Source organism: Ranitomeya imitator, chromosome 2 (genome assembly GCF_032444005.1).
Source record: "Ranitomeya imitator isolate aRanImi1 chromosome 2, aRanImi1.pri, whole genome shotgun sequence".
Taxonomy (NCBI): Eukaryota; Metazoa; Chordata; class Amphibia; order Anura; family Dendrobatidae; genus Ranitomeya; species Ranitomeya imitator.
Genome location: NC_091283.1, coordinates 602,791,496 through 602,810,096, shown reverse-complemented (window position 1 = coordinate 602,810,096; position 18,601 = coordinate 602,791,496). Strand labels below are relative to the sequence as shown.

Genomic DNA, 18,601 nt, shown 5'->3' with positions numbered 1-18,601 from the left:
AACAAAACAATTAAATCTTTATGACACTTCAAACTCAAGACAACTGGAGCAGTTTGCTCTTGAGGAGTGGGCCAAAATACCTGTCAAGAGGTGCAGGAATCGTTTGATTGCAGTGATTGCCTCAAAAGGTTATGCAAAAAAATATTAAGTTAAGGGTACCATCATTTTTGTCCTGGCCTATTGCACGAGTCTTATTTTTTTTCAAATTCTGTGGAAGCATGGTTGACAAGCAATGTCTGACTTTCATTTGTTTATTTTCATAGATTTTTTATTTATTACTTTTGTCAGATTCAAGTTATTTCTGTGTCCATTGTGGGCTTTTCTGTCATTAAACGAGGGGTACCAACAATTTTGACCACGTGTGTATGAAGTTTTAAAAAAAAGTTTGATAGTATTGCCATTTTCCAAGACCAATAATATTTTCATTTTAACCTGTGGTAGGGCTTTTATTTTTGCGGGTTGAGATAACATTACTATTGATACCATTTTGGGATAAATACAACATTTTGATTGCTTGTTACAGCATTTTTTTGTGATATATCAGTGACCAAAAATTTGGACGTTTCTGTGTTTTTTCTGTTTATAGTGCTAACCAATTGTGTTAAATAATTTTATAACTTGATAGATCAGACTTTTCTGGACGTGGTGATACCACATTTTTAATATTTTCTTATCATTTTTGTTTCTAATGGGCGATAAGGTAGTAATTTTAACTTTTATGTCTTTTTTATTTTGTTCACATTTTTAAAAACATTTTTTTTCACTTTTACTGTACTTATTATTCCCTTTAGAGGATAACATATGGCGAAAATCAGAGTCTCCTATTAATGCCATATACTGGCTGGCTTTAATAGAAGTACTGTAATGACAGGTGTTGGGGTCTTTAGCAGACCCCCAGCTGTCATGGCAACTAATCGGCACCCTGAGATCACGTGACTATGTGCCCCCTGCTGGTGTGCATTAGATGCTGCTGTTAGAGATTGACAGTGGCATTTTACAGGTTAACCGCCGCTGGCAGAGCTTTGTTCCACCCTTGGCTGTTAGAGGCAGGTGATAGCTGAATAATTCAGCTATCATCTGCTGGGAAAGAGGAGTGCTGAGCTTGCATCAAAGTCACATATCACGTAGCTGCATACCATATGTCAGGAAGGGGTTAAAGTAGATCTATCATCAGTCTGGGGCTGCACTTTTTATTTAAGAAAAGAATGGGCAGACCAAAAGTGGTGACTTTTCTAATGATCAGCTATTGGCAAAAGTGGTCACAAGAGTCTCTAATGCCCCACAAAGGTACCTGACTTTCGAGCATGCAAAGTGGGATCCCCCAACCCTTTGTGGCCCTCATCACTGTGAAAGAGCGAGATCACAAGATTTCACCCTCTCTGCTAACGCAGGTTTGCTGCATTGGTTCCTAAGCAGTTATCGATTGATGTTATAGTTTGATAACCACTTTTTAAAGTATGTGCCAGTGCATGGTTAGTGCAAGAGTGAGATCTTGCCTTTATGCAAAGTCTCTTTCTTTCACAGCAAGAAGGGCCGCTGAGGGTTGTGAGATTCTGCTCTACTTGATGGGATCCTACAAACCAGAATTTCGGACCTTACTTTTGCCAGAAAGTCAGGTCCTTTAGTGGGGTATTAGGGACCCTTGGAGCACTTTTGCCAATAGATGATACTTAGACAGATCACCTGTCTGAGACTGTCCCCTCAAAAAGCACAGCCCCAGATTGATGATGGGTACTGTTTTAATCAACTGTTAACATTTAGGAGTTACTCTTTTTTCTGATTGTTGGGTGGTTTTTAATTTGTTTACTGAACTTTAGGTAATTCTAAAGTGTGTGACAAGTGCTGTATGTAACTGGCTAATATTCAAGCATTACAAAATCCACTTGCAAATATCACGATGTTCTACACACCTGACCAAGATTGTCAAAATTGTATTTATGTCGAATCCATTTGTATCTAGAATCAAGACAGTCGGATTTATTTGTGATATTTTTTGTATCTTCTCCCAGGCAGTAAAAAAATTTTCCTTTGAAGAGCTGAAAGGAACAACAGTGTATATTCATCGTTATTACATGGGTTCAACCAACAAGATTTATAAATTAGCTTAGCACCTATCCAAAAATGTTAGATAAGTGTAGGGTCATCCTCTGAGACCTCAATATCTTATATATTGCCATTAGTACAAGTGTAAGAGTGATTGATTGCTCCACTCTACTATTGATATGGAAGGAGTAAGATGCAATCTCTACTACCCATCCATTCATCTCCTCCTCCACCGTAAATGTGCTTCAGTGGAGCCATAGGGAACTTGGGGCTGCCCTTCTAGCAACCACTGGAGATCCAGATTGTCAGTCCTCCAACAATTTAACATATATTATCTATCCCATAGGTTGGTACAAGTTAATAGCTGCAGTACCCCTTTATCGCTTGTTATAAATTCAAGGATATTCCAGTTAGAAACATCACCTATCCACTAGTTAGTTGCTGAATGTTAAGTTGGTGGGGTCGGTGGAGGTTCAGTGCTCAGTCCCCTACAATCTAATATCTATGAACTATTCAATAGATTCATGTTATATTACATTGTGTAAAATATACCTGAACGCCGAGGATTCCAAATATGATGAAGAATGCACAGCAGATAACCACAATGTTACCGATGGGTTTCAGGGATGACATTAATGTTTCAACCACAAGTTTAAGCCCTTGAGCGCGACTTATAACCCTGCATTAAATAGAACAAACAATACATGTAAATCTACTTTCAGAAAAATGTAAGTCATCAGCATTTGATTACTGCAATTTGTTACAAGTTTTGAAGCGATCATATCATGACAAAAACCTGATAATTTTTCCTCAGCTTTGTGAAAATCCCAGCAAAAGAATTTTTTTTACCTAATATGTCAGTATACCCAATTTGCAGTACAAGTTTTGACCATGTGATTCAAGGTATCATACATTTGTACCACCAGGTGAAGCTAGTATACATGATGCTTTTTAGTTACTAAGGGATCATACTCATCTGCGTTCAGATGTTAGATGCGAAAAGTAGGACAAGTGTCATGGAAGTACAAGGCAATTTTTCTCATCTAGCGTCCGTATGACATCCGTATAACATCTGAATGACATGCGTATGCAATCCATGTGCAATTCGTTTTTAACATCAGCTTTTATATACAGGCATTGTCTGTCATTTCAAGCTAGTTTAGTAACTAATAAAACAATATTAGATAGATAGATAGATAGATAGATAGATAGGTGATAGATGGATAGATGTAATTGAGATATACAGCATAATCAGTGTAGTGCAGATTACATGTATTTAGCTCATAATTAAATATGTTAAAAAATGGTATGTGGTCCCCCAAATTTTTAATAACCAGCTAAGGGAAAGCTGACAGTTGGGTGCTGATGTTTATAGCCTGGGAAGGGGGCAATAAACATGGAGCTTCCCAAGCTATTAATATCAGTTCATTGAAATTAATAGCCTGGGAAACTCTATGTTTATTACCCCTTTCCCAGGCTGTCTCTCAGCTGGTTATTAAATATTCGGGGACAACAAGCCATATATATACAATTGAAACCAGAAGTTTACATACACTATATAAATGCATGTTTTTCTCAATATCTGACATGAACTCAGAATAATCTTTTTCCATTTTAGGTCAGTTAGGATTACCATAATAATTAATATTTGACAAATGCCAGAATAATGACAAAGTTAGGGGCTGTGGACTCCATATACACAGCCCCTAAGTGCTAGAAGAGCAAAATCCCCCATCAAGTGACCCCATTTTGGAAATTATCAATCATTTTATCATATCATTTTGGGAATTTATATACAGGTGTAGTAACGATTTTGACTCTGCGTTTTCCAGAAACAAGCAGCCGTGGATATTGCTGATTGAAAATTGCATACTGCCATTGTAGTCACGAGTACGTTATGCCCAGCTCATGCTTCTGGAGACACGTACCCGTAAATTAGGAGGGCTATCATCGCTACAGAAATGCCAAACATGTGGATGCTAAATGTGGATTAGGCACACTGGGGCTCAGAGGATGGGGGAAGTTTGGATTTGAGAGCGTAGAATTTGCTGAATTTCTTTTGGGGGCAAGGAGCCATTTTACTTTTCCAGAGACTTTGGATTACTAGTAAAGTGGAAGCCCCCTATATTTCCATTGACAGATGACGGACCTGATCCGGGACATTTTTGTGGATTGAGTTGAAGCTGTTATTGGGAACATTTTACATAATGATTGGGATCACAATTCTCCTGCGCTCTACATTGAGAACTTACTTTGAGGGTTCCATCTAAATCTCTGAGTGACGTAATTCAGATAAACCCCCCAAAGAATACATTCACTATAATGAGGCAGCAGACTTAAATCTGTTCAGCGATGTCCTTTTTTTTCAAGTGCACAAAACTGTGGCGGACCACATTTTCATGCACGCCTACAAAGATGGACACCGCTGGATAATAGGCCAGACAGCATCCACTGTGTCTCCATCTTCCTCATTATAGGGAATCTTGCACCGGGGGTTCCATCTGAATCACGTATTTCAGAGATTTACACAGAAACCCCGATGTAAGCGCTCAGAGCAGTGCACAGGATAAATGTGAGCCAAATCTTACTGCAATTTTTGAGAGGCAAAATGAACAAATCAACAGCAGGTGAAGAATTGATTTTATTCATGTTTTACGCTGTTCCTCGTGCGGTATAAGTGATTAGGCAACTTTATTCTTCCGGTTGGTGCGATTAAAATTGTTTTTGCATCGCCATGTTTTGAGAAATATATTTTTTCCAAATTTTGGCAGACACAGTGATGTGAGGGTTTGTTTTTTGGGGGACGAGTTGACGTTTTTATTGGTACCATTATCGAACATTACATTTTTTGTTCGCTTTCTATTCTGATTTTTCGGAGGCAGAATAAACACAAATCAAAAATTCAGGATTTTTTTTAAAGGCATTCCGTGTGTGGTAAAATTGATAACACAGGCAGCACAGTGGCTCAGTGATTAGCACTGCAGCCTGGCAGCGCTGGGGTCATGGGTTCAAATCTGCAAGGAGTTTGTATGTTCTTCCCATGTTTGCTTGAGTTTCCTCACACATTCAAAAGACATACTGATAGGGAACTTAGATTGTGAGCCCCAATGGGGACAGCGATGATAATGTCTGTAAAGCTCTGCAGAATAAGATAGCACTGTATAAGCAATGCATAATAATAAGGCAGCTTTATTCTTCAGGTTAGTATGATTACAGTGGTACCACATTTGTGTTTTTATGCTATAGTGTATTTAAACAATAAAAACTATTTTATAGAAAAAATTATATTTTTATATTTTTGAAGCATTTTTCCGCTGATGGAGCTGTATGGTGGCTTGTTTATTTGCGGGGCAAGATGACATTTTCAGCAATATCATTTTAATTTTTTACATTCATCCTTTTGATTGAGTCTTATTCCACTTTTTGTGGCAGTATGATGATAAACCATAATTTTTTGCCTTGTTTTTTTATTTGTATTTTTTGTAGTGTTCACTAAAGGGGTTAACTACTAGGACAATTTTATAGGTCAAGTCGTTCCGCTTGCGACAATTAACATAATTTTCTTTGTTTTTTTGTTATATTTCTACAATTTTTTTCCACTTTTTTTACTTTGTCCCACTATGGGACTTTCACTTTCTGCAGTCTGATCACTTGTAAAGCAAAGCAGGAGCGCTGCACTGACAGCCAAACTTGCTACATCTTGCTATGAGTATGATCCAGCAAGTTTGCTAGCTCTGGCGACCCGGATGTTGTCATGATGATATCGGGCCACCATATCGATATGGCGATATCGATTGCAGTATTTAGGGGGTTAAAGTGCCAGGAGCGGTGCATACAACGATCCTGCACTGAGTGCTGGGTGGTAGCTGTCAGAATCAGCTGACACCCGACGGCTATCGCGTGCGCATAACCTCTGTGAGTGCAAAATCACCATCACATATCCATATGTCCATGGTCAGTAAGTACCAGGCGATCTGGATGTATCGATTCATGTAAGGTTGTAAGTGGGTTAAATAAAAAAAACTGGCTCCAGCAAAATGGCGTCGGCTGCAGCGTATGCACAGTATCATCTATCTTTTAACTGGTATATGGATGAAATCTATAATGTAACACAACACATTTTAACAAAGACTCTTGTCTACAGTGGCATACAATTTTGCTTCAATTATAGTATACATGTATTACTTACCGCAAAGGTCTTAAAGTCCGAAGAAGCCTCAGCACTCGTAACATTCCCAGAATCTTTGTGCCACTATCAGAGACCATTGACACAAGGATGTCAATTACCGAAATTAAAACAAGCATTCCATCCAGAACATTCCAACTACTTCTCAGGTAAGCCTTGCCACCAAAACACAAGTTGAGTGCCACCACCTGCAGGAAAGCAAAGAAATAACTAGCGACACATATCAAGCAGAATATTGTTTAAAGATGGATCATATGGTTAACGGAAACAGTTTATCTTGTCACACCTTCACTTAAAGGGAATCTGCCAGCAGGTTTTTTCTATTTAATCTGAGAGAAGCATAATATATGGCAGGAGAGCTTGGTTACAGGGATATGTCACTTTTTAGTCTGCGTGTTGTAATTTCAATACAATCAGTATTTTATCAGCAGGAGAATAACCCTGCAGGACTACAGTTCCTGTGCAGAGCAGTCCAGCTAATCTGCGTAACTCCGCCCCCACCACTGATTGGCAGCTTGCTCACACTATACACAGGAAGCTGTCAGTCAGGGGTGAGGGCGGATTATACACAGCCCAGAAGTCTTATCTCTGCTACATCTACATTAGACAAAACAGGCATTCTCTGAAAACTATACCAAACAATCCTGTAAGTGATACATCCCTGGAATCAGGCTTTCTTAGAAAAATATTTATTCTGGTCTCGAATTACATAACAAAACTCTACTGACAGATTCCCCTTAACAGTGCAGAGGACCCCATTGCAAATGAATAAACACCTGATTATGCCAAATGCCCATTACACCCACAATACTTTGGAGATGTAATTGCATCTGAAGTCCCAGCAAAAAAAATACTTCACTGGGGCATTCAATTGTAATCATTCTGTTGCCTTAATTATATATGAAAGTCCCAGAGTCAATAGTTTTGCCCTGAAACTTTCACATGTAATTACACGAGCTGACAGAATGAAGAGACGGAGGGGAGCGGGAGAGAGCTAAATCCGAACACAAAGATAGACAGATACAAAGACAGTATACAATAGTAGCTCCGAGATCTTTTTACCTTTACTGTCATTTCCGCCAAAAAAATTAACGTAAAAATGTAGTTGGATAGCGTCAGGAATATTCTTTCCTGAAATAGATAAATATGGCAATTATTCTGTGATATTCCAACTCAGATCAAGTCATTAAAAAAGCACAGACTGTAAAGGTGACCTGAAATAATACTTAGCTGGGAACTAGTCTTTCCAATTTGTCCAAGTCATAAAGGTATGGAAAATTATTTTAATCCTTACAGACTTTGATTTGGTGATCAGAGCAGTAATATTTGAACATTATGCATTGTAAATGAGAAAACTAGACAATTCTGCGCTTGTTTCAGTCTCCCGTAAAGTAAAAAAAACAAACAGAAAATTAACATAAAGCTGTATAAAAATGACCGCCACAGATTTGGAATTGAGCAGCCTATTATCATACATGAAATCACCTTCAAGAATCAAATCCCAAATGTAGTTTCCTATCATATTTTATTGGTACTGTCCTTTGTAGTGACATCCATTACATTCTGGTGCAAGCACTTATTTTGCTTCTCAGAGTATGCTCTCATGTCCTTCCTGAGTATATCATTCTAAGCTTCTAGAATATGAACTTTAAAGGGGTTGTCACACAATCAAAGTATATTTTAAACCATAAATCTTGGAATAAAAATAAGTTCCACAGTTGGATATGTCAAAAAATGTTCCTGTGTTGAAATAATCGTGCCATGGTCAGAACATAACCACAATTCCTGGCCAGAGGAGGAAGAATAAGTGATAATACAGATGACACAGCAGGGTTTCGCAGCTGCTGTTTTTTGCTAGGGAAAACTTTACCTGACTTCCTTTTCACAGGAGTGAGTGTTTCTGCCATGTCTCCAGCCCATCACAAATCAAATCAGTGATGGAGCCGTAGCTGCCTCTGAGGTCTTATGTCACTGACTTGATTTATGATGGGCTCAGAATGTTGGAGATGTGACAGAACCTCTCACTCCTGTGATAAAACAGGAAGGGAAATGTTTTACCTCACAGAAAGAATCAGCTGCGATTCCATGCTGTCCTGTGCGTATACTCTTTTGTTTCCGCTGACCATGTTCTTGCACTGTTAGACACAGCTATTAAACAGTACATAGCAGGGGCACAATTATAATATAATCTCAGCACAGGAACATTTTTGTTTAACACATATAATTGTGGAGCTGATTTTTGTTCCAAGATCTATTGATTGAAATGTACGTTGTTTGTGGGACAACCCTTTTGAGATACATTCTGCAGCCCATTGTGCTGTAGTTCTTCACCAGACCGTCAAACAAATCCATATAGTTTTCCACCTAGTGGTTGCTCAGAAAGCCATGAGTGACTACAACATAGCTCTTAGGATCTGCTTTCTTCTTACTAGTGAGCTTCTTAGGGAATTCGAGCACTCTATCTTTTTTTTTTATTTGTTGTCTTGACATCTGCATGGATCTTGGTCTCAGACAGTTTTAGGAAAAGTACATGAAGGTGGCTAGCTCCTGATCTTTGTCCCGACCCAGAATTCAGTTTGCTGTGGTCAGTCCTGCTTATGGTAGAATGACTTGGGGGATGTTTGTTGTCGAAAAGGAAAACAAGGTGTATAAACTTGTAAAATTGACTTTTTTTAACTTCTTTTTGCTATTTTGAATTGCCAAAGACAAAGACCCTGGAGTCCAGGACATATTCATCAATTTCGATTCACATGTTGTTTCTCCTTGACTTTTTGTGATTGAAAGGATGCAAATTAGCCTGCCTTGCTTTTCATTAGCAATAACTTCATTTGAAAATATCACTGTCCTGATCACAAAATCAGTTTGTGGGAATTAATAGTAATTACCAGCAACAAACAAAGTAAAAAAAGAATTGTTACACAGTGTACAAGTAACAAACCAAAAGGGATAATATATTAATCTATGATCTTAGAATGATCGACCCTGGATCAAATTGCCATAAAAGTGAATCATCATCTATGATGTTTATCATAAAAATGTAGCATTTAACAATCGTTGGATAAAAAATTGTGAACTGATTTGGTTTTACCATAATCTCGATTGTTGTATTTTGGGCAAAGCAAGAATTTACTAAAACAGACAAGTCAGGGGAGTTGACACTTTCATTGTGAAGTGGCCAATTTTGCTATACGCATTGTCCTTACGTTGTTCTCATTTTGTTGTAACACCTCAAAAGTTCCCTGCAGCTGGCAGCAAAGCACATGAACTTGACTGCCTGACCAATCAGAAAAAAGACAGCGCACTTAGAACTGATTCTGGCTTACTGCCGGTTCGATCTGTGGCGGTAATACCCTGTATTTGCTGTTATCCTACTAATACCTGCTGATCGCTTATTTTATGTTTGACCCAGATTGATGGGCTACACTATTAGCTTCTGATCCCTCTGTAACTCATCTGGGTTGATGACCTTCTCCATTTCTAAACGTAAGCCTCTTTGACTTTGCTTATTAGCTATTTATTAGTTTCTGTCACTCTATACTGTTTTGTGTACCATACTTTTCTGTTCCAATCCAGGCTACTTCTTAGCTTTTAGATATTTTTGTAAGCTTTATGACTTTTGACTGAATACCACAACTGCTTCTGTTCGTGACCCTTTTTCTACCATTTCTTTTGTAAAATCTAAGACAACCATCTTGAGTCCTGAGGCTAGCAGACGTAAACTGAAGTCATTGGAAAAGTGACTACAACATGGTAAACTCTTTCTCTGTGTATTTTAGAACCAGGCAAAATAAAATTAAGTTTATACAGACCACATTTTTTATAGAAGGAAAATATCTCGGCACCCTATTAACCAAAGTTGGGAGACTTCTAAATTGTCGACCCTCCCTAAGTGATTTCTCAAAAGCATCTGTCAAAAGGTTTTTGCTGCATGATGTAGGAGTGGTAACCTGGATTCTAATGTTGCATCACTTACTGGGCTGCTTCTTGTAGTTTCAATAAAATCAGTGTTTTATCAGCAGATTATATCTACAGGACTGGTTGTCTCATGCCATGTAGTCCTCCTGCTCGGTATAACACCGCTCACACCACTTAATGGCAGCTTTCTAGAAAATGCCCAATGTAGACAGAAAGCTGCCCATCATTGGTGTGGGCAGGGCTATATAGAGCTCAGCGTTTAGAGCAATGCTATATCTGTAGCAGATAAAACAGTGATTTGCATCAAAACTACACCAAGCAAACCAGTAAGTGACACTGATTCTGATGGTGGAACCCGGGTCTTTGTCCCTGCATCATGCTGCTCTCTGATTACTTTGCAAAAGCCGGTTGACAAATTCCCTTTAATGATTGGGCAGAGCATTCATGCATTCATAAAATACTCTGTATGATTATTGAAAAAACTGAATGATTTTCCTTTTTGTCACTTAGGAATTTAACGAATTAGTTGTGGAATTACCAAAAAATGGAAGCAGATGACATAGCCAGTAGAGCTCAGAATAAGATGATGGCAATTTTTTTTTGCTGTCATGTTGTTTGTTATTCTTCCCTAAATTGTCCTTCTGGTATATTTCCTAAACAACATTGAGGCCTCTGCCATTTGTGATAGAGGTGGGTTTTGTTTCTATTCCTGCTTCTTCTTTTGCGTTTTTTTAAGTGATGAGAGGATGAGACTGTCACCACCAAAATGACATTTCTGTCTTTATGCTAATGATTTCTTCCAGGATTCGGGATGTGGGTGCCTGGAAGAAATCCCTGCCTTCTGTCTTCATTATACTACCCCCTCCTATGCACGTTAGTTATGGCCCCAGAATCCTGCGCCCTGCACTCCCTCAGAAATACATACCTCATCCTCCCTTTTGTGGGCACTGCATTCAGGGATCTTCTGCGCAGGCGCCGGCGAGTCACTGTGACCTCCATCATGCGCGTAGATAAATTGTTCTCCCCACTTCCTTCTCTAGGAACCATGTGTACATAGCGATGACTATGCAGGGAGGACATGGGGAGAGCATCTTTTTGGCACGCAGACCGGACGTCACTGGAGTAGAAGATCTCTAAATGCAGTGCCCATGGAAGGGAGGATGAGGTATGCATTTCTGAGGGAGCGCAGGGCGCAGGATTCTGGGGCCAGAACTGACGTGCACTGTATTACACTGAGGACAGGAGGCAGGGATTTCTTCCAGGCATCGCACACCCCAGAGCCTGGAAGAAATCATTAACATAAAGAATATAAGATTTCTCAGCAACAATACCAGGCATGCAGCATGTTGATTGGGGGGTGGAATAGTGCACTAAGCTCTTGTCCATGCCAAGGATGCTCCGAGAAGCCCCCATTTACATATGGTATAAACCCATTTTACTGGCCACGTAAAGAATTAAGATCTGTTCTACAGGTATGAGTTTCATAGTGGCTAAGTCCCGCATAAATCCATAAAAGTACTTTAAATCAAGTTTTGAGGCTGACAGATTCCCTATAATCTAATTTATTAGATTTTCCTCATAAGTGATCAATATTTTTTTCGCAATTTAGGGCATCATAAACTAGGGATAGACATTCCCAGTATATCTATAATGATACAGTGCTAACATTTTCAAAGGAAGGATGCACTTTATATTCCGTATTTTTTGGACTTTGAGTTTTTTTGCACTTTTTAGGAGACACGTCCTTGACCACCATAGAAGTTCTACTTCTTTAGACGAGCATGGAGTTGTTAATTGGTTTAATATATTTTTTTTTCCAATTTTCTGTTGTCTAAACCTAGGTGTGTTTTATAATATTCTTAAAAAAGCAAAAAAAAAAAAAATAACGACCCCAAAACCAGTAGTCAGCCTGACAAAAAAGGCGAGTATCTTATTTTTGTATTTTTTTTATTAATATCAGAATTGTTATGAAGTCTCATGAATGAGCTGTCTCACCAAAGTCAAAGAAGGCCCCTGGCCATTGCAATAAAGTGGCAGTGGTGCTAGAAAATAGCTATGTCCCATTGTCTTCTGTTAGTTCTACTCCTCCTGCTTTGGGCAGCTACACAAATGGCCATAGGCTACACCAAATTGTATAGACAAAATTGGGGTCACTTCTTAGACATTTCATGTCTGTCACGTGGGGAGGTTGTACTTGGTGTGATTCTGCTACTGTGCTTAGCACCCAGATCATTATGCTTCTCCTCTCACAGCTCATCGTGGGAGAAGAAAACTGCAGCCGCATCCCCCTCTTACCCGCTACTCCATGTTACTATACTGTATTAATCAATACTATGTTTTGGGGGGGTGTTATAAAATTTTTCCAGGATCTACAGAAAGGAAACATACAGTTTGCTGAAAAGTGACAAAGACACTAAAGAGATATATTAAAACCTTTTTTTTTTAACATGCACAGCACGTTTTTTTGTTCATTTTATCCAGACTCAATCAGGACTTATTCACAACGGTGTGGTTAAACTTGTAAGTTTCTATGTGTCGATTCATTTACACAACTATTTGTGCTTTATTTTCATGGGTGGGCATCGCGCTCTTTCTAGATGTAAGCATTTTTTCTATACAGGGACAACCCCTTAAAAATGGCATATGCTATTTCAATTGGCACTAGGCAATTTCATACTTCCCATAATATTCAGACATAATTAATTTTCTTAATGTTTTTCAATGTACATCTACCATACGTCAAACACATCACAGTTCTACAACTGAACTTTCTAGATGGCTTGATATTATTTTATATTATCAGTGTCTATGGGAGACGTGGTTCCGCAGTGGTTAACACTGCTAGTTTGTAGCGCTGAGGTTCTGGATTCAAATTCCATTAAGAACAAAATCTGTAAGGAGTTTGTATGCGCTTCTTGTGTTTGCGTGGATTTCCTCCAAGAAATCTGATTTCCTCCCACACTCCAAAGACATACTGCTAGGGAATTTAGATTGTGAGCCATGATAAGGTCTGTAAAGCACTGCACATTATAAGTAAACATAACAAATGAATAATCATGTAATTCATCATAGATGTGAAGCTGATCAGCAACATAGACATTAGCACTTGTTTTCAGGTATACTTACAGCACTATGAGGCTCTATTTTAGGTCTTTCCATTGCAATAGTAATGCAGTTCAGAAATATAATGACTAAAACCACATGATCAAACATTCTATGGGTGATGATTTTATTGCACATTAAGCGGAATCTGTAAAAAAAAACACAAGATAGATTTCTGTACATTTTTTTCTGTATCCTGATGGTATATTTACATTTTCTTCTTTAGGCCACGTTCACACGTTCAGTATTTGGTCAGTATTTATATCAGTATTTATAAGCCCAAACCAGAAGTAGGTGATAAATACAGAAGTGGTGACTAGTGATGAGCGAATATACTCGTTACTCGAGATTTCTCGAGCACGCTCGGGGGGTCTCCGAGTATTTTTTAGTGCTCAGAGATTTAGTTTTCCTTGCAGCAACTGAATGATTTACATCTGTTAGCCAGCTTGATTACATGTGGGGATTCCCTAGCAACCAGGCAACCCCCGCATGTACTTATGCTGGCTAATAGATGTAAATCATTCAGCTGCGGCGATGAAAACTAAATCTCCGAGCACTAAAAAATACTCGGAGGTCCCCCGAGCATGCTTGGGAAATCTCGAGTAACGAGTATATTCGCTCATCACTAGTGGTGACGAGTTTCTATTATACTTTTCCTCTGACTGTTCCACTCCTGGTTTTGGCTTACACATACTGAGGTAAAAACTCACCAAATGCTCAATGTGTGAATTATTCTGAGGCTACACAATGACATGTTGCGTGACAGCATTTCTCGAACATTTGTGCATCTTGTCTACAATGCTCTGATGTGCGGCTATGTTACAGCTGTCAAAAGCAGTCAAACTGAGAGGTGACATGTGAGTTGCAGTCGCATGCACCGTACTTTGAAGTCTACTTGCAACTTGGGAACTGTGACTACAAATCTATTCGCATTGGATTTTTTCATCAGTAATGCCATAGCTGCACTAGGTCGTATGCACAGTAATGAGTAGATACGATGCCACAATGCGACCCGGCTATCTTCATGTTGTGCTCTTTTGTGCAATATTATGTATACATTAATAGCAGACACCTGACATGAATAATACCATGACATTTCGATGCAGCAGCGCTTTTGGAGCTACTTTCATAAACACGTTGAGTGATTCATTACTTAAATTTAAGAGGGGACTGGATGCCTTTCCTGAAAAGTATAATGTTACAGAGTATATACACTAGATTCCTTGATAGGGCGTTGATCCAGGGAACTAGTCTGATTGCCGTATGTGGAGTCGGGAAGGAATTTTTTTCCCCAATGTGGAGCTTACTCTTTGCACATGGGTTTTTTTTTTGCCTTCCTCTGGATCAACATGTTAGGGCATGTTAGGTTAGGCTATGGGTTGAACTAGATGGACTTAAAGTCTTCCTTCAACCTTAATAACTATGTTACTATGTTACGTTAGAACACGGCAAAAAAGCTAAATTTCCTTATTAAAGGCTAGATGCAATTTCCATTTATTTTATGGTTTCAATGATTTTAAAGGGAATATGTCAGCAGGTTTTTGCTACCTCATCTGAGAGCAGCATGATGTAGGGAAAGAGACTCTGAATCCAATGATGTATCGCTTAGGTTACTAGATGCAGCCGTTCTGATACAATTAGAGCTTTTAGATTTAGAATGAAGCAGTGCTGAGTAAGTCTACGTTCACATTAGCGTTTTGCGTGTTTGCGTTGGGCGACGCAGCGGCGACGCATACGTCATGCACCCCTATATTTAACATGGGGGACGCATGGACATGCGTTGTGCTGCGTTGTGCGACGCATGCGGTTTTTTTGCCGCAAGCGTCGGGCGCAGAAAACGCAACAAGTTGCATTTTTCTTGCGTCCAAATTTCGGCAAAAAACGACGCATGCGTCGCAAAACGCAGCGTTTTTGCGTGCGTTTTGGTGCGTTTTTATTTGCGGTGTGCGTCGCGTCGCTGACGCAGCGGCGCACAACGCAAATGTGAACGTAGCCTTAGCTAACCCTGCCCACACACACAAAGCTCTCCATATACAATGTCTACAGACAGTACTAGTACATCGGGATGTTAATACTTTACATTTGCTCTTAGGCTGTCTTTTATAGGATGAATCCTTAGTATTACTGCCACATTTTGACATTATCATGTACAGCTGGATGTTTTGACTTAACTTACATGTTTTTTGTAGATTCATTTTCTGGAGTCTTTTAATCTATGTTTTCTATTATGTAGTTGGCCCCTGGATGAGTGGGTTTTTTTGTTCCACAATGCTATTTTATCTTATTTTACTTGATTGTCTCTGATAGACACCAATAAAGATTATTATTGTTATTTGAGTTTCCTTCTTCTAATATTTATCAGATCTCAATACTGGAGAGTGGTAGCAGCCGCAGAGACTCAGTGCTGGACGCGGCGATGGTGAGTAAGATGCGGTTTGTTTTTTATAGCAAACTTTGCTTGGCACCAAGGTTGTCTGAAGAGTGACAAACCCTTTACGGATTATATGACATAAAGTTTATTTATTGACTGTAACCATGGTAGAACATAGAGGGGTTGGACAAAATAATGGAAACACCTCACGTTTTGGCATCATAATCTTCGAACATGTTATAAACATGCAAACCGTGACATATGGTAATGTTTTGTAGTTGATTATTTGTGTTATGTGATATGTGTATGTAAATTAACTGTTTGTTTTGCTGAATTGTAAGAACATTGATGAGAACTTGATACCAATGGCAGATTTTCAAAGAGGCCAAATTGTTGGTGCTCGTGTGGCAGGCGCTAGTGTAACAGAAAGTGCCCGAATGCTTGGCGTGTCAAGAGGTACTGTCTCAAAAGTAATGACTGCGTTTGAAAGAGAAGGGAAAACGTCCGCAGCAAAGCACAGGTCTGGCCGAAAGTCAAAGTTGACTGAGAGAGACCGTCGAACTCTAAAGCGAATTGTGAGAGAGGATCGCAAAACCACGGCTCCAAAAATCCCTGCTGAGCTCAATGAACACCTACAGAACCAAGTTTCCACAAAAACTGTTCTTTGGGAGCTGCACAAATCTGGATTCCACAGAAGAGCTGCAATTAGAAAACCGCTGCTCTCAATGAGAAATGTTTCCAAGCATTTAGAGTGGTGTAGAAGTCTCCAGAATTGGTCCCTCAAGCAGTGGAAACATGTGATATTCTCAGACGAATCATCATTTACCCTATTTCCGACCTCCGGCCAAGTGTACATTTGGAGACAGCCGAAAGAAGCATTCCATCCAGACTGCCTTCTCCCAACCGTAAAACATGGTGGAGGTTCTGTGATGATCTGGGGTGCTATTTTGTGGAGATCCGCCGGGCCAGTGATATCCCTTCATGGAAGAATTAACAGCTGAGATTATTTAGGCATTTTGGGCAACCAAGTGCATCCAATGGTTCAAGCACTGTTCCCGGAGGGGAACGCCATCTTTCAGGATGATAATGCACCAACTCATAGAGCTAGAATCATTATAGCATGGCACTAGGAACATTCTAATGAAGTTGAGCATCTCACCTGGCCCCCACAATCCCCAAACCTCAACATTATTGAGCATTTATGGTCGATTTTAGATATTCAAGTTAGACGTCGATTTCCGCTGCCATCGTCGCTCAAAGAACTGGAGGGTGTTTTAACTGCAGAATGGGCTAAAATTCCTTTGGAAACAATTCCCACCTTGTATTAATCCATACCTTGAAGAATTAAGGCTGAATCACCACAAAAGGTGGACCTACACCATATTAAACTAACTTTTGTTGATGTTTCCAGGTGTTTCCATTATTTGGTCCAACCCCTGTAAGTCTGCTTGGGTGCTGGAGATACGACCATTAGACATTTGTATTTAGGATAAATTGAAAAGTTGCTTCATTTTTAATTTGAGATGCAAACATTTGTACAATAAGAACATAGAAACTGCCTTAATTGTTTTTTTTTTTTGCTAGAATTCTTTAAATTTCTAACACACACAACTTTAAGAAGTCTTTTCAAATTAATCTTAGATGCAGGGAGTGATGACAAATGGGAAACCAGAAAAGAAATGCAAGAGGTGTTTGTACGCCGAAAGATTTTCTGCAGCTTTTGAGACAAACACGTGTTATACATGAAATCTTAAAATCCTGCACAGTTGTAATTTGCTCTTGATCTCTTCTATTTTTGGCTGGAAGGCTCCAGAAGGGAGCGTGACTAAAGGTTGTGTCTCTCCTTGTCTCCTGGTTGAGTTCCTGCTCTTACATTGCAGACAGAGCAGTGGGAGAGGTCTACTGCTACAGCCATACGCTTCACGGCCAGGGCCAAGTGTAGTCCAAAAAGTGAGCAATAGGAAGGGTAAGGATGATCTCCTGGGATAAACATATAAGAAGAACCCTTTGTAGAATTCTCATTGTTTGATTCCACTTTAAGAAAGGATTAGATAACATGAGTAGGGGATATTAAAATAGGAATTGCTTGGGTTTCTTTTACATTTTTTGTGCATTTTTTACACTTAGTAACCCTCTTCCTTGCTATTACTGGAATGCTCTATATGTAAATTCTTAAGACTTTCTTGAAAATAACTGCAAGTTCCTGAAGTTATTCATATGCTTGGAAAGAAGGGAGAACACATAGCAATTCCCATTGTATTCCTAAAGTAAAATAACATACCTTGACATGATATAGTATAACATAATCTAATCTAGTAATATTATGCATTGATCACCTGTGTTAGTCCATACTGATGAAATATTGTAGAAAAAAAAATGATATTAGAGACTAGAGTAGCACAAACCTGGCACCTATGGGAGGTTTAGGGTACCTGGTTCCATATTCCTGATGCCCAATTTCAGTATTGTATCAGACATACGGTGAGCATATACCGACTGTAATAGTCCCTTCTATGATAGTCTCAACAAACCTTCCTTGCACAAATTTTCTTTTAAAGGGAACTGCCTGCTGACAGTGACTGACAAGCCTCTGACTATGAGCACATATAGACAGAGACTGGTCAGTCACTGTCAGCGGGCGGGGAGAAGGATCCCTTTAATAAGTTACATGATTGGAAGAAAAAAAAAAGTAAAAAATCCTTCTAATTGACAGCACGTACTTGGAATAAGGGGGGAACAAGTACAGGGACCAGGTTTCTCGTTCCTTGCACCAGGCTGGGAGATGAGCTCTTATCCATGCTCTTAATCTTTCGCCTTTGCTCTGAAAAAGGGAAATCAAACATGTAGTGATGCTACATAGGCAATATTGTAAGGAAGAAAAAACAATTAGAATACACAATGCACGGTATAATGTACAATAGCACTGTGTTAACTTTGTAATACTACATAATGATAGAAGATACAAACATTCTTTAACACTAGGA

The 18,601-nt window shown here is 39.1% G+C and overlaps 1 protein-coding gene across 3 annotated transcripts in view; it reads right to left on the bottom strand.

Moving 5' to 3' along the window:
* CACNA1G (calcium voltage-gated channel subunit alpha1 G) overlaps positions 1-18,601 on the bottom strand; it is a 501,367-nt gene that overhangs the window by 150,392 nt on the left and 332,374 nt on the right. For all 3 annotated transcript variants that reach the window (XM_069752407.1, XM_069752406.1, XM_069752405.1), the window contains exons 18-23: positions 18,338-18,438; positions 13,271-13,394; positions 7,292-7,360; positions 6,233-6,417; positions 2,596-2,722; positions 1,911-2,036 (exon numbers count right to left, since the gene is read on the bottom strand). In XM_069752407.1, the coding sequence (XP_069608508.1) occupies positions 1,911-2,036; positions 2,596-2,722; positions 6,233-6,417; positions 7,292-7,360; positions 13,271-13,394; positions 18,338-18,438 (732 nt within the window). The remainder of the gene's footprint in view (positions 1-1,910; positions 2,037-2,595; positions 2,723-6,232; positions 6,418-7,291; positions 7,361-13,270; positions 13,395-18,337; positions 18,439-18,601) is intronic.